Source organism: Herpailurus yagouaroundi, unplaced genomic scaffold (assembly GCF_014898765.1).
Source record: "Herpailurus yagouaroundi ecotype Mexico unplaced genomic scaffold, PumYag 197, whole genome shotgun sequence".
NCBI lineage: Eukaryota > Metazoa > Chordata > Mammalia > Carnivora > Felidae > Herpailurus > Herpailurus yagouaroundi.
In genome coordinates this window covers 16,737,948-16,765,179 of record NW_024412428.1, presented here as the reverse complement: position 1 = coordinate 16,765,179, position 27,232 = coordinate 16,737,948, and the positions used below count along the sequence as shown (strand labels likewise).

The window sequence follows — 27,232 nt, the reverse complement described above, 5'->3', positions numbered from 1 at the left end:
GTATGTGAGAGAGCAGAGGAGTCAAGGGTGATTCCAAGCTTTGCTATCTTGACCGGCCAGAAAGATGACATTGCTGTTTATAGAGACTGCAGGAGAATCAGATGTGGGGCGCAGATCAGGAGTTTCATTTTGGGCATATTAAAATTGAGGTCTGAATTTTGGCTGAGATGTCAAATGAGCCAGCTGAGCATACAATCCTGGATTTCAGCGGACAGGTCCAGATTGGAAATAGAAAAATAGAAAAGTGAGAGGCACCAGCATTTTGCTGTAGGTGAAGTCTGAGTCAGAATAAAATCAGTTAGGGAGGGATTGTAGATAAAGAAGACAATGGATCCAAGTACTAACCTCGGGGCAGTTGGAGGTCAGGGAGATAAGGAAGGCTGAGCAAAGGAGGCTGAGGAGGGGTCCCAGGGATGAGAACAACCGAGGGAGTGTGTGGATACTGGAGGTCAAGTGCAAAAAGTGTTTTCAGAAACAGGGAACGAAGGGGCCCCTGGGTGGCTCTGTCGGTAAAGCGTCAGACTTCAGCTCAGGTCATGATACTGTGGTTCATGAGTTCTAGCCCCGCATCGGGCTCTGTGCTGACAGCTCAGAGCCTGGAGCCTGCTTCAGATTCAGTCTCCCTCTCTCTCTGCCCCTCCCCCACTCGTGTTCTGTCTCTCTCTCTCTCTCTCTCTCTCTCTGTCAAAAATAAATAAAAAACATAAACACCAGAGAACAATCAAATGTCTCAAGTGCTGCTGACAAGTCAAGAAAGCTGAGAATCGATCATTGGATTTAGCAAAGGGAAATTACTGGTTACCTTTATAAGAGCTGTTTCAGTGGAGTGGAGGGGACAAAAGCCTGAAGGAATTGGAGGAGAGAAACTGAGAAGACAGCAGGCACAGACACTTAAAAATGTTTGCTGTAAATGGGAACAGAGTGACATCTAGAGAAATATCTTGTTTATTTATAAGAGGAGTTTTTTTAAGGGCAAAATTATTCCTACTAGTATGAAGTGGGATTTTACCAAACATAAAATTTCAATATAGAAATCATCATAGCGCCTCATTAGAAAAAATACACAAGGTGCCATGAAATATTCAAGTCGGGTCTTCAATGAGTTCCAATGAGTTTCTTTTCATGGAAATTAAGTCTGGTACCACCTAGGTTTTGGCAGTCCTCAGGTCATTTACTCCAATGGCATTCGTAGAAATATTACAGAAAGTTTGGTTTCTTTGTTGGGCGTCGGGGGAGAAAGTGAGTGGGGGAGGGGCAGAGGGAGAGGGAGAGAGACAACCCCAAGCAGACTCCACCAGTGTGGAGCGCAACTCAGGGCTCATCTCACAACCATGAGATCACGACCTAAGCCAAAATAAAGAGTTGGACGCTTAACCGGCTGAGCCACCAAGGGGCCCCAGTTTTGTTTCTTTATTAAAGTTTGCTGCGGACTGAATGTGTCCCTCAAAATTTATGCATCGAAGTCCTAACCCTCAAAGTGATGATATACGGAGGTGGGGACAGTTGGGAAGTAATTAGGTTTAGATGAGGTCATGAGGGAGGGGCCCTCATTTTGGGATTAGTATCTTTATAAGAATAGGAAGATCTCTCTTTCTCTCTCTTTCTCTCTCTCTCTCTCTCTCTCTCTCTCTCTCTCTCTCTCCCCCCAGGTGTCCAGAGCTTGCTTTTAGCTCTGAAACTCACTCCTACACTTGGTCTGAAAGAGGGTAAACAGGTCCAGCACCACATTTAGGTCTTTCGTTGACCTAATGTGGGCAGAAATGTGCATCTATGGGAGAAACTAGAAAAGGCGAGATGAGGAAAGGCTTTCCTGCTAGGTTTTTCCAGTTTATCATATCATTTTTCAACTTCATTTTATATATACAGGAGAGCTTATACACAGACTGCCTCAAGTAAGCATAACTTTTTAAAACCCCTGAAAGTGGCATTTGTTTTTTTATCAGCCTTAAACATTATTAGCTCATATGTATGGGATTCTTAACTATTTGCAAAGCCCTATTCTAAACACTTTACATGAGGGATGCCTGGGTGGCTCAGTCGGTGAAGCGTGCCGACTTAAGCTCAGGTCATGATCTCACGGTTCGTGAGTTCGAGCCCCGCGTCGGGCTCTGTGCCGACAGCTCAGAGCCTGGAGCCTGCTTCGGATTCTGTGTCTCCCTCTCTCTCTGTGCCCCTCCCCCGCTTGCACACTGTCTCTCTTTTTCTCTTAGAAATAAATAAACATTAAACACTTCACACATACCGGCTAGTTTTATCCTGGCAACAATCCTTTCACATAAGAACTATCAGGATTGTCATTTTATCTCTGAGGACACAGAGGTTCAAAACCGGCCGAAGCTTAGGCTGGTAGGTAGTGATACCCATATTTGAACCCAAGAAGTCCATCTCAAAGCCCAAGAGAGTAACTGCTATGATCCACTTGTGAAAGAAGAGCGCTCGGAACGGCCAGCAGCTGCACTTAGGCCAGAAGGCCCAACTGAGCTTCTAAGAGACATAAATTACTGCTAAAAAGCGGGCAGGGACAACAGAAGCAGAACAAAGGAAGCTAAAAACAAGTATTTGAAAATTTGTTTAGACATCTAATGTATTCATAGAATTCTACATATAAACTTATAAAAGTGTTATGTAAGGAACAAAATCTGCATGATGGTCATACTGACAAAGTTACAGAAGTTTTATATAAGTTACATGCATAAATGTACAGTAATATGCTTATGAATATGACACCTGTATTACGTAATATAGCAGCATATCATATGTCAGATCCCAACTAGCCCATTAGATGGAAACCATAGCAGTCTCTGGGAGGGTGTTCTTTGAAAGACAAAGCAAGAGTGGTATTATAGAAATAGCAAACTCTGCTAAGTAAATAGAGATACGTAGACAAAAATGACTACAGGCTCATCCTCTCTAACCCTTAACACTGGCTTTCCCATGTAGTAGGTCTATGAGTGACTTTTATTTCCTTTTCTTAAAATTTTTTTTAATGTTTACTTATTTATTTTGGGGGGGGGGGGAAGAGAGAGAGAGAGAGGTTACACGTGAGCAGGGGAGGGGCAGAGAGAGGAACAGAGAGAATCCCAAGCAGGCTCCACACCATCAGCCCCCGTGGGACTCGAACACATGAACCGTGAGATCACGACCTGAACTGAGATCAAGAGTCAGATGCTTAACCGACTGTGCCACCCAGGCACCCCTGGCTTTTACTTCTTTAAATCTTTCAGAATTCTTGACAATGAACATGTGTTACTTTTATAGTTTCAGATTGGTTTCATTATTCTGTAAGTGCAAAGATGAAGCTGAGTAAAGTGAATGCATTGGTCATTAGTCACTGCAACTCGATTGTAACAAGTGCTTTGATCTGCAATTACAGTTTTTATTTTTAGGTTTGACTGTGCTGTAACTTTGGCCAAAAATGACTTTTGTTCTCAGAAATAAAATAGTTGTAGTTACATTTGAAAGCTACTGTTCATGCCAGTCTTTTCTCAATTATACTGAACAGATTAAAAAAAAAAACAGATTCTACTAAAACCAAGATGGAACAAATTATCTTCTAAAAATCTCTGCTACAATAGAACAGAAAAAGCAAAGGCAGTGCATGGACAAAGGCACTGAGTGTTTGTTGTCTTTAGAAAGTCTGGAACATTCAAAAGTAACACAGAAGATATTCCGGTACCTCCTCAGGCTACCATGCTGTCCTCAGCCTGCTCGACAAGTGGCACTGAGTAGGAAGTCTGTCCCTGATACGTTTGATCTTGGACAGTTCTCTTACATTTCTACGGTCTGTTTTTCACTCTCAAACAGACATAGTAATTAGTACAGGCTAATTCAACAGGGACTTGAAAAAGACACAAATGAGAGTAATGAAAACATCTAAATAACATGCTTACAAAAGTGTTTTTTTAATGGAAGGGTTTTTTTTTAATGTTCTTTATTATTTATTTTTGAGAGACAGAGCACGAGTGAGGAGGGAGAGGGGGGACAGAAGATCAGAACTGGGGTCTGCGGTGACAGCAGTGAGCCCATGTGGGGCTCGAACTCAGGAACCGTGAGATCGTGACATGAGCTGGTCAGGCGCTCAACTGACTGAGCAGCCCAGGCACCCCACATGATAGTAAGTATTACAGGCTCATATCAGGATGCCGTGAGATCCAAAAATTATCCTTTAGCACTAGGCAAAAGTAGGTAAGAGTGAATCTTAGGGTAATCTTTGTGCATATCGTTAAAAGTTTTTATTTTGTGAATGTAGAAACTTTCAGGAAGTTTTACAACACTACAATGGTTTTATTTTACACCACCTTTTTTCATATCCACCTTTTGGTGCCAGAAATGTACAGATGTGTGCTGTAATTTTAGCCGGTATTTCAAATTGTTTGCTTCTCTTAAGACAATGACCCGTGCTTCACAGCAACAGGATTCAAAAAGGAAAAAAAAAAAAAAACTTCCACTCTCACTGAAATTGAATTTTTTCATGCTTCTTTCTCATTTTGGTGTCATAGCTGCCGTGGATTACCATTTCATTAATTCTGGACCTTCAAATTTGGCTAGCCAATGATCTCCCTATGTCAACTGTGACAACAGTACAAACTTTTAGAAAGAATAATTAATGTTTGTGTTTCATGTTACAGCCTATGTCATCTGAATTCTACTGCATGAAACAGGTTGGCTCACTCAGCACACAAAAGTTTGCCTTTTCTTTGTAGCCAATAAGATTAGCATTCTTGACATAAAAGTTCTACTTTTCTTTGGAATGGTATGTTTATTCTCTACTGTATATTATACAGAATTAACCTAATCTCGTCATACAGAAAATGATTACACAGATCAAATATTTAATTCCCTAGGTTCATGGTTGATTTTTGGTATCATAAAGGTATCAGAACAAGCCCCTTTCAATCAGAAGTTTGCAGATACTTCAAGTATGTACATAGTAAATAATTGCACGAAATACTTAGGGACTTTAGACATCTATGTTCGGTATCTGTACTCGAATACCTATATCTGAGGTTGTAGTCTCCTAGTAAAGTACAAAAAACTAATTTACTCTGGTTATAAATTATACAAGGTAAAAAAGGAATGGGATCTTAATGTAAAATAAGTTTTAGCTCTTACCTATTTTCCTCTTAACAGAAATGAAAATGCTTAATGTTAATTAATATCTAGATGCTTCTCAGAGTGAGAAGAAATGGTGTTATGTCTGACAGTTAGGGAACCGAATAAACAGGAAACCGAGAATCTTCTTTCAGGCTTCTCCTGTGGGTGCTGATTGCTCCTTTATCACAGCACATAACATTGTACATTGTTAGTTATAATAATTTTGTGGAGTGTAATCACCTAATGATACCCTTTCAAAATTAGTATGCCTTCTTCACTGTAGCACCCGCATCCCTACCTCTTAGCAGAATTCCTGGCATGTAGCAAAAACTCAATAAACAGCTGTTGAATGTACAGATACATAATGCTGAAGCAGTCTTGAGTACCTTTCTAGAATACTTGGTTTTGTTCACCTATACTAATATATTTTTGGCTTGATATATAAAGGGAAAATTAATAGAATAAGAAGAGAAGGAATCACTTTGTTCTTGGGTCTGTTTGTTCGTTTTATATACAAGAATGGGTGAGACAATGCTGCTGTTGGCAAAGCATGTGGTTTAATTAGGATATTATTTCTTTTCAGTCACAAGAAATGACAGAAGACTGCAAAACTCAGAGAATAGAGAGAAGGGCTTCGTAGAAAAAAAATCGATATATATTCAAACACTGATTCTGGCACTTATTAGCAGAGGACTTTGGGGAAATACATTCTTTGAGCCTCAGAGATCCAATTTGGAAATTGACATATCAATCACAGGTTTACATGAGATATGATTGCCCAGCTCCTAATGCAGGGTCTGGCTCAACCGTGGATATTCAAATATGGTAGAGATTGGCATTGTGATTACTATCTTACCCTTGGCCTATGGAATAATCCTTTTGGAATTCTCTGGGTTAGGTTAGAAAAAAAGGGCAGAAGGAGTAACAGTGACCCGAAATTTCTTCAAAGCCCTTCTTGTCTTATGGCCATCTGCTGTCTGCTGTTGATTCAGTCCAGCCTCGTCGCAGAGGGTCTTTCCACCACAGCTAATGGTTACCGCCCTCAGATAAAGGGTAATCTCACCCATCTCTGACAACGCTAAAGGCAACCAATCGACCGAGTGGTCGATTGAGGCAGAGATTTAAGGATGGCACTATTTCTCAGGTTCCTCATCCAGATAACAAGTTAAATGGTTTATGCACTTTAAAACCCCTCCCGGGGCGCCTGGGTGCCTCAATCGAGTAAGCATCTGACTTTGGCTCAAGTCATGATCTCGCAGTCTGTGAGTTCAAGCCCTGCGTCAGGCTCTGTGCTAACAGCTCAGAGCCTGGAGCCTGGTTTGGATTCTGTGTCTCCTCTCTCTACCCCTCCCCTGCTTGCTCTCTCTCTCTCTCTCTCTCTCAAAAATAAATAAATATTAAAAAAAATTTTTTTTAAACTCATCCCAACTGGAACGGCATTTGTAAAGGATGGAGACTGTGGAATCAAACTGAAACAAGGAAAGATAACAGTGATAGACGACTGAAAAGTAAGGTAAAATTCTTGACAATAAGAGCAGATTTTCCATGGGAGTGCCTCCAAGGCCACAAGAACCTGGGACAAGGGAAGTATGCCAAAGAGAGATTAACATCTCTGTTTAGCAGTCTCTTTTCTTCTTATTCTAGTTTTCCTCTTTGTACCGCAGACTCCAATTTTTGAGGACATTGAATTGATTGATTTACTCAATAAATGACTAAATGACCCCATTTGTCTAGAAAGCTATTGATCCCTACAATCATGGCAGAATGGTGTGTCCCTCTTTTGTGCGCCCATAGCACTTTGTTAAGTAGAAGGAAAAGTTCTCCATTTTCAGTCCTCTTTTTTCATGTGACAAAATATGTCTGTTCTAGGGGTGCCTAAGTGGCTCAGTCGGTTAAGCATCCAACTCTTGGTTTCAGTTCGGGTCATGACCGTATGGTTTGTGGGATTGAGCCCCACGTCAGGCTCGTGGCTAACAGCATGCAGCCTGCTTGGGATTCTCTCTCTCCCTCTCTCATTCTGCCCTTCCCCACTGTAGCTGGTTCTCTCAAAATAAATAAACTTTTAAAAAAACTGAAAAAAGATCTCAAAAAATACGTTTTAGACAAAAATGTGGGCTTCTGAAGTCCCATCTGACAGTTGAGCTGTCCCTGCATGGCCCCTCTCTCACTTGCAGGGCAAGTACCAACATGGCAATAAGATTTGCATGTGAACTGTAGGAGATTAGCTCCCTTCTATTCATGGCCACCCAGGGTGTCCAGGGATGAGGAATGGGGTGCACTTGCTCCCAGTGGTGACTGCCCTTTGAGGCAGGCTGCCCTCTTGCACACAGGATACAGGAAGACATAGTGACTGGACCCACTCCTTAGAGAATGGTCATTTCTATTGATCATAGAGCTTGGCTTTCCAGCCAGAAACCAGGCTGTGTTCTTGGAGCCATGTGTTCCCAGCCAGACATTCAAAACATCTGGAGGCATGGGACATATTACAGAACATCCATATGGGTACTGAATAGTACTTGAGGCTAGATAAGTAACTACTTAAGTGTATGTCGTATCTCCGCAGTAGATGTAGATACTCATGTATTGAATAAAACGCATAGTCAGGGGCGCCTGGGTGGCTCAGTCTGTTGAGCATCCGACTTCAGCTCAGGTCATGATCTCACGGCTCGCTGAGTTTGAGCCCCACGTCAGGCTCTGTGCTGACAACTCAGAGCATGGAGTCTGCTTTGGATTCTGTGTCCCTCTCTCACTCTGCCCCTCCCTCGCTCATGCTCTGTCTCTCTCTCTCCCAAGAACAAAACATTAAAAAAATTTTTTTAAACGCAGAGTCATTTAAAATCTTTACCTAAATCACAACTATGTAAGTTAAAAAATATAAATGGATAGAGTATTATAAGAGTATAATTATGAACTTGTGAGAATTCAGGATATATGTATGTATATGCTTGTGTGTGTGTGTGTGTGTGTGTGTGTGTGTATGTGTGTGTAGAAAGAGAGAGTTTATGTTAGTAAGTTGTTTGTTTTGTTTGTTTTGCCACAAAACATGGGAGCAAGTATTCTAAAATTTGTCACATGTAAAATTGAGAGTATTCTATAAACACCAAATAAAATGCCTAAAATGGTGCATAGGTCTATAAGTATGGAGGTAATAGGGAGGGAGTGAAAGAATGTATATAAAATGTGTTAACTGTGCTGTTTGTCGGTAGTGAGTATGTGATGAATTTCAATTATTATCATTATCAGTAGCCGTTATGGGTAAGTAAGGAACTGGGAAAAGCTCTTTTCTTATATTAACTGGCTAGTAAACAAACAATTTCCAGACTAAAATGAAGCAGTGGGGGTTATTTCCTTTTCTTGCTGCCATAACACTTTGTTTATACTTTATTGCATCACATCACATTCTATAGCAATCATTTATTGGTAGGGCTGTCTTTCCCATTAGACCATAGGCTCTTTGACAGAAAGATTTCTATCCTATTATCTTTGCATCCCTAACACATAGCGCTGTACCCAGCACACATACGAGCTGAACACATTTTGAATGCATGCAAAATAGAATCTCATAACATGACCTAGAACTAATACATAGAGGGGGAGGTTAGAGGCATAATAGTTCCTAGGGCTAGCAAATTTCTATGTGAAGAGTTACAAGAGAGTGTAGAAAGAAACAGTTTAAATTTTGAAATGGTAGGGAGAGTGACCCTTTAATGGTGGGGAACAAGAGCTCTTTAATCTCTTAAAATGAAATCTAACAATGTTATTTGTGACACTAGAAATAACAACAGTAGTATTGTGCTTTATGTTTTATAGAATTCTTTCACATGAATGATGCAACATGAGACTCATTAATTTTTTCTTATTTTGTGCATTAGGAAACTAAATCTTAAGAAAAGGTGTTTGATTTGATTAAGGTCATAAAACTAGAAATGGTAGAATTGGGAATCAAACTCAGATCTTATAACTTTAAGACCAATGGTCTTCAACAAGACATGGAATATACCAGGCATTATGAGACGCTTGTCAGTTATCATAGGAATGATCATGGCCTGGGATGACTAGGGCTGAATGTCATCTAGAAAATTCTATAACAACTTTGATGACCATTACATTAAATGACATTATGGCAAAGTTGTGTGTGTGTGTGTGTGTGTGTGTGTGCGCGTGTGCGTGTGTGTGTGTGTTGTATGTACGTATTTTAATATTCCACTTCTCAGATCTACTATGAGTACAGAGTATAGAGTGTTACCCTATTCTGAGAAATAGAAAGGGACGGATGAGTTTAAGTGACTTATTCCTTAAGGTAAACAATGACAATTATACCAACTGGCAAATAAAGTATCAAAAAATGGCTTCAGGGGTGCCTGGCTGGCTTAGAGGGTAGAACATGTGACTCTTGGTTTCAGGGTTGTGAGTTCAAGCCCCACACTGCACCTAGAGCTTACTTAAAAAAAATGAAGAGAGAAAGAAATGGCTTCAAACAAACTCTAACTGATGGGCCAGTTCATGTGTATTAAAGCTGCCATGGCTGGTTCAAAAGAGAGAAGCTTTATTATGCTACCACTTATTCAAGACTTAAGACTCGAAGAAACTTTAATTATTCATTCCTAGATAATGCAGATAAAACTAAATGTAATTAAATGCCAACTGTTCTTTAAAGGAATTAGAAGCATAATTGAACTTCATATTTAACTAAAAGAGAGATGTTAAACAAACAGACCCCGAGCCCAGTTCTCTTATGCTCTCTCTCTAATTAGGTTCAGTCTTTTAACCCAGAGATTTCCACACAGGTCTCCATTTCAGGTACTCAGTAGATTGTATCTTCAGAGAAAATTTAAGAGTTTTCTGACTGACAAAATAAAGTAGGCTGGCAGTTAAAAAGAAAGTCACGTCTGGCTTCTGACAGGATTTCAGCTTTAGAAGACTCTCTCCAACCTTTGAATAAATGCCAGCCCTCAGAAAGCCATTCAACCTTTTTCTTTCTTTCTTTCATTTTCTTTTTCTTTTTTTCTTTTTCTTTTTTTTTTCTTTCCTGAGTGCACGAGACAAGCTAGCACTTAGAACGATGGCAAGGGGGAGGGAATAGGTCAAATTACACATGAAAGCAGTGAGGTTCACTTTTACCAACATCAGCCAAAGGTGTGCACTGACAAAAAAGCATAATCTAATAGAAATTAAGAGGAGTGATTTAAGACACGATTCGCCAAAGAGTGGGGATAGGTCTGGTGGGTTTTATGTAACAAATGTGGAGGCGCACAGGCAAGTGAAAACTGTTGGCTGATAAAAATTCTAACACTTGAACAATCAAGTGTAACATGGGGAACAAATTAATCCCAAACGGTCTGATTCTTAAACTCTTTGTTTAAAGGACACTTTAAAAGACATTTAAAAGACTTTAAAAAGTAATGAATTAATTCAAGAAAAATGAGATGAGCAATATTGATTCCAAAGAACAAAATTACAGTAAGAGAAAGAACATGCTGATAATTCATATGAGCTTATGTAGTTCATTTACTTGAAATGATATAGCTTCCCTTCTTAGTTTTTGGCTTCCCTCTCCCATCAGCATACGTGAGAATATGAAACTATTAGTCTAGAACATTCTCCCCATAGAAAGTCCAAACACTGAATTTAAAACTTCCTTTGTAAGGTATTTTGTCATTAAAAACCCAACAGCGACGAGACAAACAAGTCGACAGCTCTCACCATCTCCAGGGTCAACAATCTCCACCGTGGTCACCGCAGGGAATTCCAGAGCAGCCAGCACAGGCTCTGAGAGAACCACCTGGAAGGTCTCCGACTGCTCGTGTTCTCCATCGCTCATGATCCGCACTCTCCAGGTGGCCCTGGTCTGGCCTGGGTTGAACTGCACTTGTTTCTGTGCTTTGCCCTTGAAGTCTTTGTCTTTTTCTGCAGTCCCATCTCTTGTGCCGATACCTGCACAAAAACATGGTATCATTTTCTTAGCTTCATTTTTAATTGGATTTTTAAAGTTTGCCTTGTCGTTCACCTTTTGTGTGTTATTTATTCTGCCTGCCACTACGTCCAGCTTTGATTCCATGAGCTGGACGACTGGGGTACAGGTGCCACAGTAAAAGGGTTCTACTGTAGGTATTGGGGGTTCATGATTCTGTTCTATTCTTACCTCATGATGGCTTTGCTATATATTCTTTGAACTGTGTTTGTGTTAGAACCTCTTGTAAAGCAAGACTCAGTAAATTAATATTCATGTTGCAAATATTCTTATTCCTACAGTTCATTCAGTCTTAAAAGCTCTTCACTTTTTAATTTTTTTTTAATGTTTGTTTATTTTTGAGAGAGAGACAGACAGACAGAGCATGAGTGGGGGAGAGGCAGAAAGAGAGAGGGAGACACAGAATCCGAAGCAGGCTCCAGGCTCTGAGCTGTCCGCACAGAGCCCGATGCGGGGCTCGAACTCATGAACTGCAAGATCATGGCCTGAACCAAAGTCAGAGGCTTAACCTACTGAGGCACCCAGGTGCCCCCCAAAACTCTTCACTTTTACTTTTACATGTGTTATACTGCATGTGCCATATGATAAAAACATAAGAAAAATTCTCTAACTAGAAAATAAGGAACTCTGTGAGTCAAGAATTCTTTGATAATCAAAGTTGTAAATGGCCAATAATAAAAAAAAATTACAATATTCTCTCCACATTTACTGGGACTAAGATCCTTAAAAGAATATAATTCAGTGATTGTCAATATGACCACATCCAGGTTTGTGTGTGTGTGTGTGTGTGTGTGTGTGTGTGTGTGTATGTAACACTTCAGAATTCCATGAAACCATGTGAACAGAATTGGAGAGCTAAATATATGTGATTGCTATGAGCAGTATGTCGGGCTCACTCTGATGGTTCAACTCAAGGTCAATTGCAGTTAGCTGGGAAGGCTGAAGGACTTCTGAGTCTCTCACTACATTACAAAAGGATCTTCACCATCACTATACCATGTTCTCAAGTCACAGGTTATCTATAAACAGTCAACAGTTAACAAATCCAATGTCATCGAAAAATTGTAAATTGCAGTTAGTACTTGTTCTACTTTGTACTTGTACTAGTATATCCTTAAGTGCTGAATCCAAACCTCTTAGTGAGCCATGTTGATAGAATAATTTTCAGATAGGGGCATCTGGGTGGCTCAGTCAGTTAAGCGTGTGTCTTTGGCTCAGGTCATGATCTCATGGTTGTGAGTTTGAGCCTCGTGTCGGTCTCTGCACCGATAGCTTGGAGTCTGGAGTCTCCTTCAGATTCTGTGTCTCCTTCTCTGTTTCCCCCCTGCCCCCTGTTCATGCTCTGTCTGTCTCTCTCTCTCTCAAAAAACATTAAAAAGAATAATTTTCAAGTAAATTTCTTTAAATATTGGCATTTTGAGAAAAAATTTGTAGGAAAGACAGCTTTAAAAGGGGGGAAATAAAATCTTGTGATTATTAGAATAAAGCCTGAAAATAAAGTGTTTGTAGCATTTCTTATTTAATTGAAAAAATTACCTTATTTTTAAATAATGGTGCTTACGTCAGATGAATCTGAATATTTTCATCTGACTGTTAGTTTCATCTTAAAATGACAACGAAAATAAATATTTCATTAAAATATTTTTGTCTTGGGGCCCCTGGGTGGCTCAGTCGGTTAAGTGTCTGACTTTAGTTCAGGTCATGATCTCACGGTTCCTGGGTTTGAGCCCTGCATCGGGCTCTGTGCTGACAGTTCAGAGCCTGGAGCCTGCTTCAGATTCTGTGTCTCCCTCTCTCTGCCCCTCCCCTGCTTTGTTTCTCTCTGTCTCTCAAAGATAAATAAATGTTAAAAAAATTTTTTTAATAAAATATTTTTGTCTTATAGCTCTCAGAAGCAACTGAGATAAAAATATCTCATTGTTTTTCAATAGTAGGTAAAACATGATTTTTTAATATCAGGAGGAAAAAGGGCACAGAACCAGGCATTCCAGCACTATGTTTCCTGTTGAATGTTGCAGACTTCCCATTAGCTCTTTGGTTCCTCATGCACACAGACAGGTTGTCAACACCTCTTGGGTCCGCCATGATTCACTGCCAAGGTAATGGATGATGAGAGGAATCATTCTCTATGAGGTTCCAGCACACATGCTGCTCATTGACCCATCTATCCACAGTGGCACGGGCCAGCAGAAGAATTTGCTATTTGCTCTCTGATAACCACTTTTGTTTTGTTTCACCAGCAATGCATTATTTTCTTAGAGATTCAAAAGGCAGTTTAAAAACAAAAAGGAATGGGTATAGGGCCGCTCAGTCGGTTAAGCGTCCGACTCTTCGGACTCTTGATTTCAGCTCAGGTCGTGATCTCGCTGTTCGTGGGTTCAAGCCCCGCATCGACCTCCGCACTGATAGTGTGGAGCCTGCTTAGGATTCTCTCTCTCCTTCTCTCTCTGTCCCTCTCCCATGTGCACTCTCTCTCTCAAAAGTAAATAAAAGAATATTTAAAAAAAGGAATGAGTATAATACAAAGAATGTCTATTAGTTCCAACTAGTCATCCTTACTAAGTGATAATCAAGTTATCCAACCTGATAAAATGTAGACGGTCATGCCAAGTTTCATGGTTGCTGCTAAAAACGCATATAATTTTTTTAGATGGACTTTGTAAAATATTCCTGATTGGATGTAAATTATAAATAGGCAAGATCGTTGATTTGCCAAGCGAAGAGGAATGGACTTCTATTTTGTGAAAAAAGACTTACGCCTCTCAAACATGAGGTAAAATTAAGACGGACGTGTCATATTTTTAGAGGGTAAAATAAGACTTAGATGGAATACTAAACTTGCTTTGGGTCAAAAATAAAGATTTCCGGGGCGCCTGGGTGGCGCAGTCGGTTAAGCGTCCGACTTCAGCCAGGTCACGATCTCGCGGTCCGGGAGTTCGAGCCCCACGTCAGGCTCTGGGCTGCTGGCTCAGAGCCTGGAGCCTGTTTCCGATTCTGTGTCTCCCTCTCTCTCTCTGCCCCTCCCCCGTTCATGCTCTGTCTCTCTCTGTCCCAAAAATAATAAACGTTGAAAAAAAAATAATAAAAAAAATAAAAAAATAAAGATTTCCTTTTTATAATTAACACACAGTACCTACTCTGAGTGTAGTGTTAGTCTATCCTGCTACAGGATACAGTTACTTACTATCCATGGACCAGCAGCATAAACAACATCTGAAAGCTTGTTAGAAATGCAGGATTCCAGGCCTTACCCCAGACCCACTGAATCAGAATCAACATTTTAGCAGCATCCAGGTAAATCTTAGATGCATTAAACCTGAGGGTAGGTGGACACATACTAAATATTTCATACCTCCACAGGGCCCTTTACATAGGTGCCCATTTTTTAAAAAAATTAAAGAAAAAAATTTTTTAATGTTTTTATTTTTGAGACAGAGAGAGACAGAGCATGAGCAGGGGAGGGGCAGAGAGAGAGGGAGACACAGAATCTGAAGCAGGCTCCAGGCTCTGAGCTGTCAGCACAGAGCCTGACACGGGGCTTGAACTCATGGACTGTGAGATCATGACCTGAGCCGAAGTTGGACGCTTAACCGAGTGAGCCACCCAGGCACCCCTAAAAAAATTTTTTTTTAATGGTTATTTATTTTTGAGAGAGGGAGAGAGACAGAGTGTGAGTGGGGAGGGGCAGAGAGAGAGAGGGAGACACAGAATTGAAGCAGGATCTAGGCTCTGAGCTGTCAGCACAGAGCCCGACGTGGAGCTTGAACTCAAGAACCACGAGATCATGACCTGAGCTGAAGTTGGACGCTTAACCAACAGAACCACCCAGGTGCCCCCTAGGTGCCCATTTTAACAAAGGATGAAGAAATGGTGTGTAGACTGTGGAGGACACAGAATAGTCCACGCTTTAATCTAACATGGTAGATGAGAGAGCAAAGTACACACAACGTTCAAAACATGCTCTTAATTGGAGATACAAATATTCAGCTGGTAAATCATACCTATTATAAATAACATTATTAGATGGGGCAAAAAGAATTCTAGAAATCAAAAAGCTTATAAATTGGGCTTAAGTTTATGCTTTTATTTTTTCAAAGAGAACTAATTATTAGACAAACCATATTCCTTTGATTTACTAAGCAAAACCACAATTGCAGCTCTTCCTCTGGTGTGGAAAAATGGCATGGAGGGTAAGCAAGGCACTTTTGGAATGAGAGAACAGATGATATCCTACTTTGGCCACGTAGTGGCCATGGGACCACAGGCAGGTTATGAACTTCCTCTGTTATGGGGGATTTCAGAAGCACCATAGTGTGGTAGTTAGGAAAGTTACCCCTGGGGTCAAATCTCAGCTCTGCTCCTTAGTAGCTTTGGGAGGATGACAACCTCTCTGTTTCTTTACCTGCATCATGGGGGATATAATGACACTCCTCTCACAGGGTTGACGATGTAAGGTATTGGGAACTGGGGCTGGCACATAAGAAGAACTCAATACATTTTAGCCATCATTATTGTCACTTCATAGTCCAGTATGTAACACAGTGGCCGGCACTGAGTAAGCCACTCAAGAAAATGTGAGGTTGAATTAGCGAGTGAAGTAAGTCGTAAGGAGAAAAAGACTAAGGTAACGTACTTAGTGTGCCTAACGAAGTATCTTTTATTTAGTAAATTCACAATAGCTGGTAGCAGTAAGATCTTTGAAATGCCAACACTCTTATGAAATGCAAGCACATATTTAATTTGTTAATGGATTATACTGGTTATAAAATTAATAATCATCTCTGAGAAAACACTTACATAAATTTCATGTGATCCATGGCCTCCTAACTATGCTCCTGAACTTAAGTGATAGTCTGCCTCTAGATATCATGCAAACGATCTAATTCTAGAAGCTTGTAAGTGACAGTGGAGGTTTCAGGAAACAGTAACATGAAACACATTCATTGCAGAACTTCTTCCAGGCTTCCCTCCTCTTTAATCTGACTTCCATTCTCCCTCCCAGCTTGAAGTCTATTATCTCTTCAATGATTGATGGGTGTGGGCCACACACAGAAGTCTTTCCAACTTCCTATCTCCCCAGGTTACTAAGTAACGTGCGAGGTTAACCAAGTAGAGCTAAGAACCTTTGTAGAATGGCTGGTGCTCATCTCCACATGCAGGAAATCGTAGTTCGCTGAAAAAATAATGCTAGGAGAAAAAAAGAGCCCCTGTTTGACGTTTCAGGATTCGGCTTTAAAAAAGAAAATGAAGAGAAAAATGCGAAAAGATAGCTTTAAAAATATCTCTCAACCATTAACTTTCCCATTACTTTCAGTGGAAGTGAGTAATTAAACATACCCACCAGGAACTCCGGCAAAATGCAAATAGATAAAGGCATCCTTAAGAATTGCTGAGGTTCTCTGTGTCTCAGTTATTATTTCCTGCATACTTTCAAGCACAAAGTCCGGTTAAGGCTAATCTCTCACGGACAATAAGGAAGACAGGATCAGATTCCTGGTCTGCAGAGCACGTGTGTGTGTGCAAAGAAAACATGCTTCCAAAGAGAGAGAGCACCAAGAGCATTCACTATGCTTTAGAAGGTTAGACAAAGAGACTGTAAATGGCAGCCAAGAGGAGGCATGTGCAAATCAAGACGGAAGCAGAGCAAAACATGAAAAAAAAAGGGGGGGGGTGGCGCCTGGGTGGCTCAGTCGTTTGAGCATCTGACTTCGGCTCAGGTCATGATCTCACGATCTGTGAGTTCGAGCCCCATGTCGGGCTCTGTGCTGACAGCTGAGCCTGGAGCCTGTTTCGGATTCTGTGCCTCCCTCTCTCTCTGCCCCTCCCCCACTATGCTCGCTCTCTCTCTCTCTCTCTCTCTGTCAAAAAAAAAAAAAAAAAAAAAAAAAAGACGGAAGCAGAGCAGCACAAGGTCCGCAGGTGGACCAGCTACCCTGGAGCCAATAACCTGATGGGGTCAGCAGAGAGTGACCCTCTTACATGCTTAAATCCCTCTTACATGCTTAAAAAACAAAAAGCACTTAAAATTTTTTTTTAATGTTTATTTATTTTTGAGAGACAGAGAGAGAGAGAGAGTATGAGCAGGGGAGGGGCACAGAGAGGGAGACAGAGGATCCAAAGTGGGCTCTGCGGTGATAGCAGAGAGTTGAATACGGGGCTCAAACTCACGGCCCATGAGATCATGACCTGAAGCCAGACACTCAACCGACAGAGCCACCCAGGTGCCCCCAAAACAAAAAGCACTTTAAAAATAAGGAGTAATTAATACCCAGCATCCAAATATCAGGGAGGAGTCGGGTGGGGGCAGATTGTGGCTGTGGCAAAGGTATTGTGTGTGGTACGTGTGTGTGTGTGTGTGTGTGTGTGTGTGTATAGGGATCTACTCTTTAATGCTTTTTGAATTTCATGGGCCAGTAAAATTTCAAGTAATTGTTTTGCAGACAAACACAGGATTAGCAAGCTTTTATTTTTTATTGCCAACATTTTCCTAGATTCCTATCTTAGCTGATATTCTCACTCAGTGAAAGCTCTTTTACCTCATGAAAATTCTATCAGCCTAGATGTTATATGTTAGCTTGAACTGGACTTGTAAAAAGGCTTTAGTCTTTGCTTTTGACTTTCAGTTTTATTTAAAAGAGTAAAGCAGCAGAAAATGATTAGTATTTAACGCCTGAGCATTGGTTCTGAAGAAAAGTCACAATGTGCATCTTTTAAGTAGAGCTTTTATGTAGAGTTGGGGTTCTTGGACTTTTGTGACCTACCAGAGCATTCAAATGCAACAAACAGTAAATTACATGTCAATGTCTAATAGATTACTGAATAGTTTTTCACCCCTTATTATTAAAGTTGCCCTCCTATATGTTTTACACTGGCATTTCTGCAGAGTTTTATATTATGGTTAGATTACACATTCCCCTAAACCTCTTCTAAGGTCTATTGACATATAAAAAATCTTAACCAATGAGCGATTACCGCCATTTTTATGAAGTTATTTATATCAGAGAATGATCATATGTAGGTAGAAGGTTTGAAGAGGTATATATACATATTCGGTTACACATTTCCTATTTTTATAGCCTTTTGTCTCTATGATTTAGCTTTGACACAAAACTCTTGGCATGTTTCTGAAGCACTCAAAGAACCTTTAAATGTCAACATCTCCTTAAACTTTAAAACTAGAGCAGTAAACTAAAAATATTTTAATCATTGTAAAATTATGGACATTTGCTAGGAACAAAGGGGGATTGTGGAACAGTAATGTCGATTAAACTTACTTATAAATGAAGTCTCTCCCAAGTAACCTCTGCGTTTAAGAACGACATCTAGAAATTTGGAATCCTCATTGATCAGGTAATATTCCTTTTCAAACGAGATCCATGCCCAATTCAGACGAAAATGCTGTTTGGTTAATTTGTTTCCGCCTAGAAAACAAAAATGTAGAGCCCCCAAATTAGTGCTTTCTTGAATGAATGGCCCTAAAATTTCCACAGAGTATTTGGATGATACAACATTAAGAATCATTGTAGCCACTTGGTTTGACATGCAACTCCATAATCCATACCTGGAGAACAGCTTACTGTTCAGCGATTGTTGTACAGACATTCAATAGCTGACCTCCTTCACAAAATCCCTTGATCTTTAGAAGGCAACGTGGGTAATGGGAAAGAACCACACAACTACTAGCAGCATTTTTCTTTAAACGTACAACTATCCAAGTTGCAGGACGACCCACGTTCCACAAGGTGCCGCTGGAGAGCAAGTTTTCTTCTATAAAGAAGGCTTCAAGGCTCATTTGGATGTTAAAAACACACATACAACTTCACAAATACCTTTTTCTGGTTCACCGAGCACTTGGATGGAAGGCTTTAATTATAACCACTTAAGAAAAAACAAATATCCCTTCTCCGCCTCCCTTCCCCACTATACTCCACTCCATTCTTTAGAGCAAACAGACAGCTCTTTTCATTGATTCCATTCTGTTCTCAAGATAAGGCTCTCTCCTCCCACCTCCCCACCAAAATGGAGCTGGCTGCCTATCAGGAGAAAACAAACTGTGTGTGATCTCTCTAATGTGAAAGCTGCTAGGCAAGGAAAATGAAAGGAGAAATGGTTATCAGCTGATCACTCTGCAGTATCCTTCCATTTCCTTTGATCTACACCAATTATTTCAGAGTAAAGTGAAGTTTATAAACAAAGGCATTGGTAATTTCTTTTAAGTCTTTCTGGAAGACGGTGGAAAAGAGCCCAAGTAACAAACACAGCTAGAGGCACCATTTTAATTCTAATTTCTTCTTTTCTGAGTTCACGTAGAGAGAGCTACTCTAGAGAAGGAGAAACGAAACAGGAAAACATGATTTCAATAGACGGAGGGCAAAAAATCTGCACAAGGAGAAACATAGTGACTGAACAAGCACATGAAAAAACGTCCATCTCTGCCAGAAATTTTTAAGAAGAAAAGTTGCAGTGACTTTGAGTTATCAACCAACATGTACTGAAGATGAAAGAGAGACTACCCAGTGCAGCAGAGATTATATAGGGAAATTGGTTTTGCTGTTTATTGCTGTTTGAATTGTAAATTAGCACGAGCCTTTCAGGCAGCTACATGGCAAAATGCAGGCAAGAGACAAAAAGCTGTTCGGTTCGTACCGTTTGATCTTGTAAGTCCTTCTGTGAATTTTTGCTTCAAGAGAAGCAAAAAGATATTTGTAAGGAATCCTTCATTTCAATATTTTCTATAATAGGCACCCAAACCAAAACAACTTTTGAGTTTTTGGGGTGCATCAAATCAATGAGATACTATTGGGCCATTGAACAATAAATGTGACATTCTTAGTGGAAAACTTACAACACCTAAAGACAGAAACACCAGGCGTTGAAGCTGTGAATGTCGTAGCTACGTAAAATGAAGCATCACAGATGTGGACTTCCTTCGTGTGTTACATGGACAGGACTATGGACCTTTCCATGTTTTGGTTAATTTTTACAAATATAAATAGATCAGAGGGCAGGAAGTTCATCCATTTTGTCCTTAGGAACGTATCATGCCTACCATCTCCTGCACACGGTGCCGTCTTCGCGAGGAGAGCCCACGGCTGGGGCCTGAAGTGTAAGGCCTACTTCGTTTTTCATCTGCTGTCTGACTTTCAGCAAATTTCTTCCCTAGACCTCTGCTTCCTCATGTGGAGAGTCAGGGGAAGGTAATATTAATTAATGCCTGCGTCCGGCGTGAGAATGAAGGGAGATGACCCACGCAGGCGCGCGGCACGCTGTGGCGCATCGATTGCATCGTTCCACAAAAGTTAGCTCGCTGGTCCCCCCGCCACACCGCGCATGCTCACATCCAGCCCCCACGCGCCCCCTGCCGGACTCCAGGTAATCCGCCCGAAGTCCCCTTGCGGCTGGCTCCCCTCTGCCTGGTTCCCGCCAGCTGCCGCAGGCGTCAAGGCAGGCCTTCCTTGCGGATTTCCAGTTTGGCCCTGACCTACCCTGTCTTATCCCTGATGCACTCGCTCACTCCCAGATCCAGCCAAGAGCCCGCTGCCCCATGGATTTGCCAGCCTCAGCCACTCCTCCTGTCCCCTCTGTCCTCTGGCCTAAAATGATGGCCCATCATTCTTCTGCTCACATCTTCCACTCCTCGCAGGCTCCCTTAACCACCTCCTTCCTGAAGCCTCTCCGGCGCCGACTCCAGCCTCTCATCTGGGTGTGATTCACTCACAGATTCCTCTGCGGTTTTGCACGTTAGCAGACACCCCCTCATCTTGCTTAATTGTACAAATTTAATAATTGTACAACATTATACTGATTTTTGTCGGGGAGTCAGAGTGGCCATTCATACTTTTACTATTGCCAACCCTTGGTTTTATTGCCTTTAAAGATATTTAAAGATTTTTTTAAGCTCTTGTGTTTATGTTCTGTTACTTGGAACATTTCTCATAGAATGTAACAGATAAGACTAGAATAGCATTTGATCACTTGCACTAACACATAAAACATTTCTGATCTTTCAACTAATTATTACAGGAAAACATCTTTGTGCCACACTTCTCTCTTCCTTCTCATTTACATTGTGGCTCCATCACGGGCCAGATTTTATTCCAAACTTCTTGTACTTCTTGTCAGGCTCTACCAAGCCATTCCTTCTTCATCCTAACATCTCCAGCCTTCTATACAGAAACATCCAGGCACACCCAACTTCTCAGCATTTTCTGAACAAAGCCGGGGGGGGGGGGTGGGGGTGCAGAGAGGGAGACACAGAATCTGAAGCAGGCTCCAGGCTCTGAGCTGTCAACACAGAGCCCAATGCAGGGCTCCGTGAGATCATGATCTGAGCCGAAGTCGGACGCTTAACCGACTGAGCCACCCAGGAGCCCCAAACCCACAAAACCTTGAGATCGTGACCTGAGTGGAAACCAAGAGTCCGACACTTAACCAACTGAGCCACTTGGGTGCCCCACAGTAATTGTAATTATTTATCCGCATGCCTGTGTGTGCTTCTTCTAACTGTCTGACCTCCTTGGGACAGGTGCTGGTGAAATTCATCCTAGTCTCCAAGTTCCAAGTAGTGTCTGCAACACAATGAGGATTGAAGAAATCTGTGATTTTTAGGACTAGAGTGGCTAATTTGTGACTCCTGCTTGTTTTATTCCTTTTTTATTCATAACAGTTTTCAGCTTACACAAAGCACATACTTCAGTTTTGACTTGTGACTAATAACACCTGACCTCTTTAGTAACTCTTGTGCTCAACAAATGAATTTTAGTCGACAGTTCTGAGTATTTTATTCCTATCTCTTTCCCCTATATCCAAGAAGACATCACTACACACAGTTTCTCTATTTCTCTAAATTTTTTGACACTTTTTAGCTAATTGTGAGATCTGATTCTAATCCTCTCCTTAAATATTCCAGAAAACATCACACTTCTAAATATTACATGTTTTAAGAATACTGAGTCAAGGAGGCCTTCCCTTCACACTCTGTATAAAACAGTGAGCCCTAGTGCAAACCGCAGCATGCTCTGGGCCCTTTATTCTGATTAATTTTTCTCCACAGTGCTTTCCATAACCTCATATCCTATATATGTCTACTTTTGTGTCTGTTCACTTGGTCTGTCCCGATGGCAACACATGACCCAGCCCATTTTGCTTAACTGTTACAGAAACACCTACTAAATGAATTAAGACACTCTAACGTCCCCGCTGAAAGAAATTCAGTAGTGCTTCACTTCTCAGGCAATATCAATGTCCTGCACAAATGTAACATAACTCTTTCAGTGCTGAGTCTTCTTCTTATATTACAAAAAAAGGAATTGTTTTTAATAACGCCCTTTCTGAAATGTTCTGCACACTTCTATTCTTAAACACTGTGTAAAGGCTTTAAACGATTACCCATGAATGTGAATCGCTGGGATTTGTATTTATCTCGATGACACCTCCAGGGGTTACTGATGACTCCAGGCCCGTTTAACCCTTCCACTGCATTATGAAACAGCTTGGACGGTCTTAGGAACAGGCAACTTCATCTCTCCTTACAAATTTATAAAACTTATTATTGGGTTGGTGCTTATGTTCCGGAAAGATGAAGGTGCCAGGTTACTGGTTAATCAAGGGTTTCAGGTGACACACAGCTGAACAAGTTTGCCAGGATTTCATATGTCTGCGGCTTTGAGATTTTGTTTGGAATAAAATTCAGAGACAGTACCGAGAAACTTGGCTTTGTGAGACAGTGACATGCTCTAAGGTAATTGTTTTAGATGCTTAGCTTTCACTCTAAATCTGGGCTTTCTAAGTAGATATCTTGCTAGAGAATAGGAAGTTAAGTGTATAAAGCTTAATGCTGAATAAATTAAATGCTACATAACTTCTGATTTTTGCGCATATGAATCCTACTGCATTTTGGAATTTGTAAAATCTTAGGCACTACTTCTCATGCAGGAGAGGTGCAGGGATCTGAGGAACTACGCTGCCGTTTACTGTCATTCTTTTTATTAAAACTGACCTTGCACAATTGAACTCTGTATTTTATCTAAGGAATGAAAAGACCCAACATATATTCATTCATCACATGCCACATAAACTCCTCTAGCACCTTACTATGTGGGAAATAAATGTTAATACTTTTAATACCAATAGCTGCAGCTTACTGAATGTGAAATTAACTTAAACTGACAATTTTTCACTTCAATTTCACTTATTACTTATTTTACTATTTAATTTTACTTTTATTTCTGATTTTAACTTATTATTTTGCTACTTATTTCAGTTCCTAAAACAGACTCTGTCGTCTGTGATGCACAAAGAATGAGTCTCAGCGTGTCACTGGAGACAAGCTAAAGTCCCTAACTGTGTCATAAATCCATACAACAGGTGCCTGCCAGCTGATAACCACACTCCCATAGGCTTTGTCCCCAAACCCTGACACTAAAGCCATTAAGGGTTTGATGAAAAGACCTCTTTTGAACTTTTCCAGCTGGTCTTTAGGGTTCTTCATTTTCTTTTTCAATGGGAGCACAAGAGGTTTTTTTTTTTTTTTTCTTTTTAGAATAACAAAGAATTGCAACCTTCAATTAGCCCTCCCTAAGAACATAGAGCTGCCTGGTTTTTTCTAAAGACAAAGTATACATCTTCAATATAAAACTATTCACACCTCTGACTTGTCTTGATCAGGGTAATTTCTAGGTGCCCATTTAGCTTTGATTTTTTTTTTTCAACATATTTTAACAAATATTTTCCTTGGACAAAAGTTAGTTACTGATAGAACCTAATTCTATTGGTTAGATTTTTCTAGCTTGCTAAAATTTCATTTGCCCTCAATAAGGTTCAGACTGAAAGCTGAACTGAAAATCAAATCCGTTTTTAAAAGTTGGATATTGTCCTTTAAAGCAGCAATAGAAATAGACATTTACATTAGAAAAGAGTAAGGCAACAATATTACCTAATTTACTACGAAAATTAGATAATTTGGTTTTTAAGCAGTCTTGTTCTCTTAGAAGGCAAGAACAGTGGTTAACAACCAATGCAGCTACCATTAACATCTATGTTATTAATTGTAGTGAAAATCAAAAACTAAAACTGAAATAAGGCATTTATTGTGTTTCATTTCTGTGCTAGGATGATCTTTTAAACTTTACTTTGCCTTAGAATCTTCCATACGAGAAACTTTGAGAGCTTCCGGAGCCCTGTCCTCCAGCCTTTAGTCAGGTGGATTTCACGGTTTACTGCAAACCCTGGAGGTAAAGCTGCAGTCAACTTGGCTTTGAAACATACCCTCCCCAGTCCCCCAGGAGCTGATATTCAAGTATGGGAGATGGCATAAATACATAGATAAGTGTATATGCTGAAGATTGATAAATGCTGTGGGAGAGGCACTGATAATGAGCTGTGGGAGATCACAGAGAGAAGGACTGCTTTCACCTGAGGGCATCAAAGACAAGTTCATAAAAGAAATAGTGTTTAAATGGGGCCTTAAGTACAGGGTGGTATTTGGACATTCACAGAGATTGGGGGAAGGTGTTCCTGGAAGATCACGTCTAAGAACGGAGATAAGAAATCCGGTGAGAAGGAAACTTCAGGGAATTCAGTTTGGTAGGAGTTAGGGACATTTACTAAATACTCACTTCCTTGCCTTCTTGTATAAGTGATTGGATAGTAAAGAAAAAGAGGAAGTGATCTCGATGCTTTAAAATCTGCCCCAAGGGTGTAATCCTGCCTCCAGGCAATCCTGCCTGACCGGGCCACCCCAGGGATGAAGAATCTGGACCTTTAAAGGCAGCTGTGCCTTAGTATGACTCACGGAGCTCCTGAAAAACTGAGAGACAGACCCAGAAAAATGGTCAATGGGTTTTATACTTTTGTCGACTATTTAATAATTCCAATGGTTGTTTTTGTCCGATAGTGACTTTTGATCATTGATATATCATTTTCTTCCTTCCATCTGTACAGCCACCCCCCCCCCCCCACATGCCACCACATTCCCACTGCCTTAGACATTCTGAAAAAGAGGCAGCACAGGACAAAGTATCAGGTTCACAAATGCAGAGACTATATAGAGAAACAAACAGAAAGAGAGGTAGTGTGCCAAAGACCCAAAGGTGGAGAGAAACAGACAAAGCACGTACTGACCTCTATTGGATATGCACAGTCATATATGGCGGTCTCTTAAGCTATTCTCAGGCAAGGCACCTATAAGTTCATCTTTCATAACCAAAACCTAAATGCAGCCCAGATATCTTGGTAACTGTCACATGAACTACAGGGAATGGAGCTCAAGCATGGATTAGTTCACGTTTTTCTGTAGGATGTAAAGATAAGAAATTGCCAGACAGGGGCGCCTGGGTGGCTTAGTGGTATAAGCGTTTGACTTTGGCTCAGGTCATGATCTTGAGATTCACAGAGCCCTGCGTCAGGCTCTGTGCTGACAGCTCAGAGCCTGGAGCCTGCCCCGGATTCTGTGTCTCCGTCTCTCTCTGCCCCTCCCCCACTTGTGCTCTGTCTCTCTCTCTCTCTCAAAAATAAATAAAATGTAAAACAAAATTAAACAAACAAACAAAAAAAAGAAGTTGCCAGATAAGGTGAAGGCAGAGACGGAGCTGACAAATAGACCAACATTCACGTTAGAAACCAGATCACAATTCACTTTACCACATGTAGTTTTGTTCCTTAGAAACGTGATTTCATTGAGTACATACCCATGATGGGTGTACGATGCGTACATATACCCATGATAGGTATATGTGTACATGAGATTCCAAAGAGCTGAATTCTTACCCATGTACTCTACCAGAGGTTGATATACAGTTGATGCCCACTCATTATTCCTGGATTCTGTATTCGCAAATTGGTCTACTCACTAAAATTAATTTGTGACCCCAAAATCAGCACTTGCCAGGCTTTTTGCTCATTCGTGGACACTTGCCGAGTGGCTTGGAAGAATCTGCATCACCAGATTCTCTGCCTTCTTGTTTCATACTGTAAGCTAGTGTCCTTTTCACAGCCTACTTAGTGCTGCCCCTTCCGCATTTTTGTGCTTTGTGTTGGTAATTTCACTGATTAAAATATCACACAATCATAGCGCCACAGTGCAGCTCAGTGTTCCTGAGCAAAGAAAGCTGTGATGCCCTACGGAAAAAATACACGTGTTAGGTAAGCTTGTTCACATATAAGTTACAGAACTGTTAGCTGTGAGCTTACTGTTAATCAATCTACAGCATGTACCAAATAAGGTATCTTTAAACAGAAACACACACCTAACAAGGTCACGTATTGATTGGATAATAAAACGTCGCGACCAGAGGCTCACGGGGAACCTTACTCTGTGTTTCTCCTAGGAGCTATCACTCAGCATTGGCAGTGATTTTACAGAGTATGACTACCGCAAATAACAGAAATCAGTTGTATTGCCTCAAAACAAGCTACAATAAGTCATCCTTCTGGGACAAGATAAAACGGAGCATAAGGATTGGAAAAGTGTTCCGCCTCCACACACATCTCACCTCCCTTTAGCCAACCCTTTCCCTGGCACGTGATCAGGAGCGTGAATGGAAAAGAGCCGTCAGTGCATTGTCGGGTGGGCAGCCTGGCCATCTGGACCCAGTAGCACTAATAGCAGTAAAGGTTAAGGGGATACCGGCTCCTGCCTGGCTATCCTGCCACAATCAGAATGGACAGCAAGAATTCACAGGCTAATTTTTTTTAAGTAGGCTCATGTTCAACGTGGGGCTCTAACTCACAGCCCGGAGATCAAGAGTCTCACGCTCTACCGACTGAGCCAGCCAGGGGCCCTGATAATTTTTAACCTAGAGGAAAATAATACACATGGGATGAGTTCTGATGCACAATAACTCCTAATCCTGCTAGATTCTAATTATCTTAGACTCATTTGTCCTGGGGATATCGGTTCAAGCACAGCCCCCATCTGGGATTCATGCCCATTTATGCTTGTTTGGGGAACAGGAGTAACAGACCTCATGCAGGCTGATTTTTGGGGGCTATAAGGAGCCACTGGAGAGAGAACTCACTGTAATATAGATGGATGTGTCAGGCACAATGATGTAGACTCTGTACAAAGTCTTAAATATCAGAGCAAAGGAGAGATTCAGAGCACAGTGTAAGGGTGTTTGTTACTCATCTCTAATTCACGCCCGGGCTCCCAAATGAATGTTTGGTTCC

The 27,232-nt window shown here is 40.9% G+C and overlaps 1 protein-coding gene across 2 annotated transcripts in view; it reads right to left on the bottom strand.

Annotated features, from left to right (window-relative positions):
• FREM2 (FRAS1 related extracellular matrix 2) overlaps nt 1-27,232 on the bottom strand; it is a 166,919-nt gene that overhangs the window by 74,138 nt on the left and 65,549 nt on the right. For both annotated transcript variants that reach the window (XM_040448280.1, XM_040448281.1), the window contains exons 3-4: nt 18,340-18,486; nt 10,798-11,028 (exon numbers count right to left, since the gene is read on the bottom strand). In XM_040448280.1, coding sequence (XP_040304214.1) covers nt 10,798-11,028; nt 18,340-18,486 — 378 coding nt within the window. The remainder of the gene's footprint in view (nt 1-10,797; nt 11,029-18,339; nt 18,487-27,232) is intronic.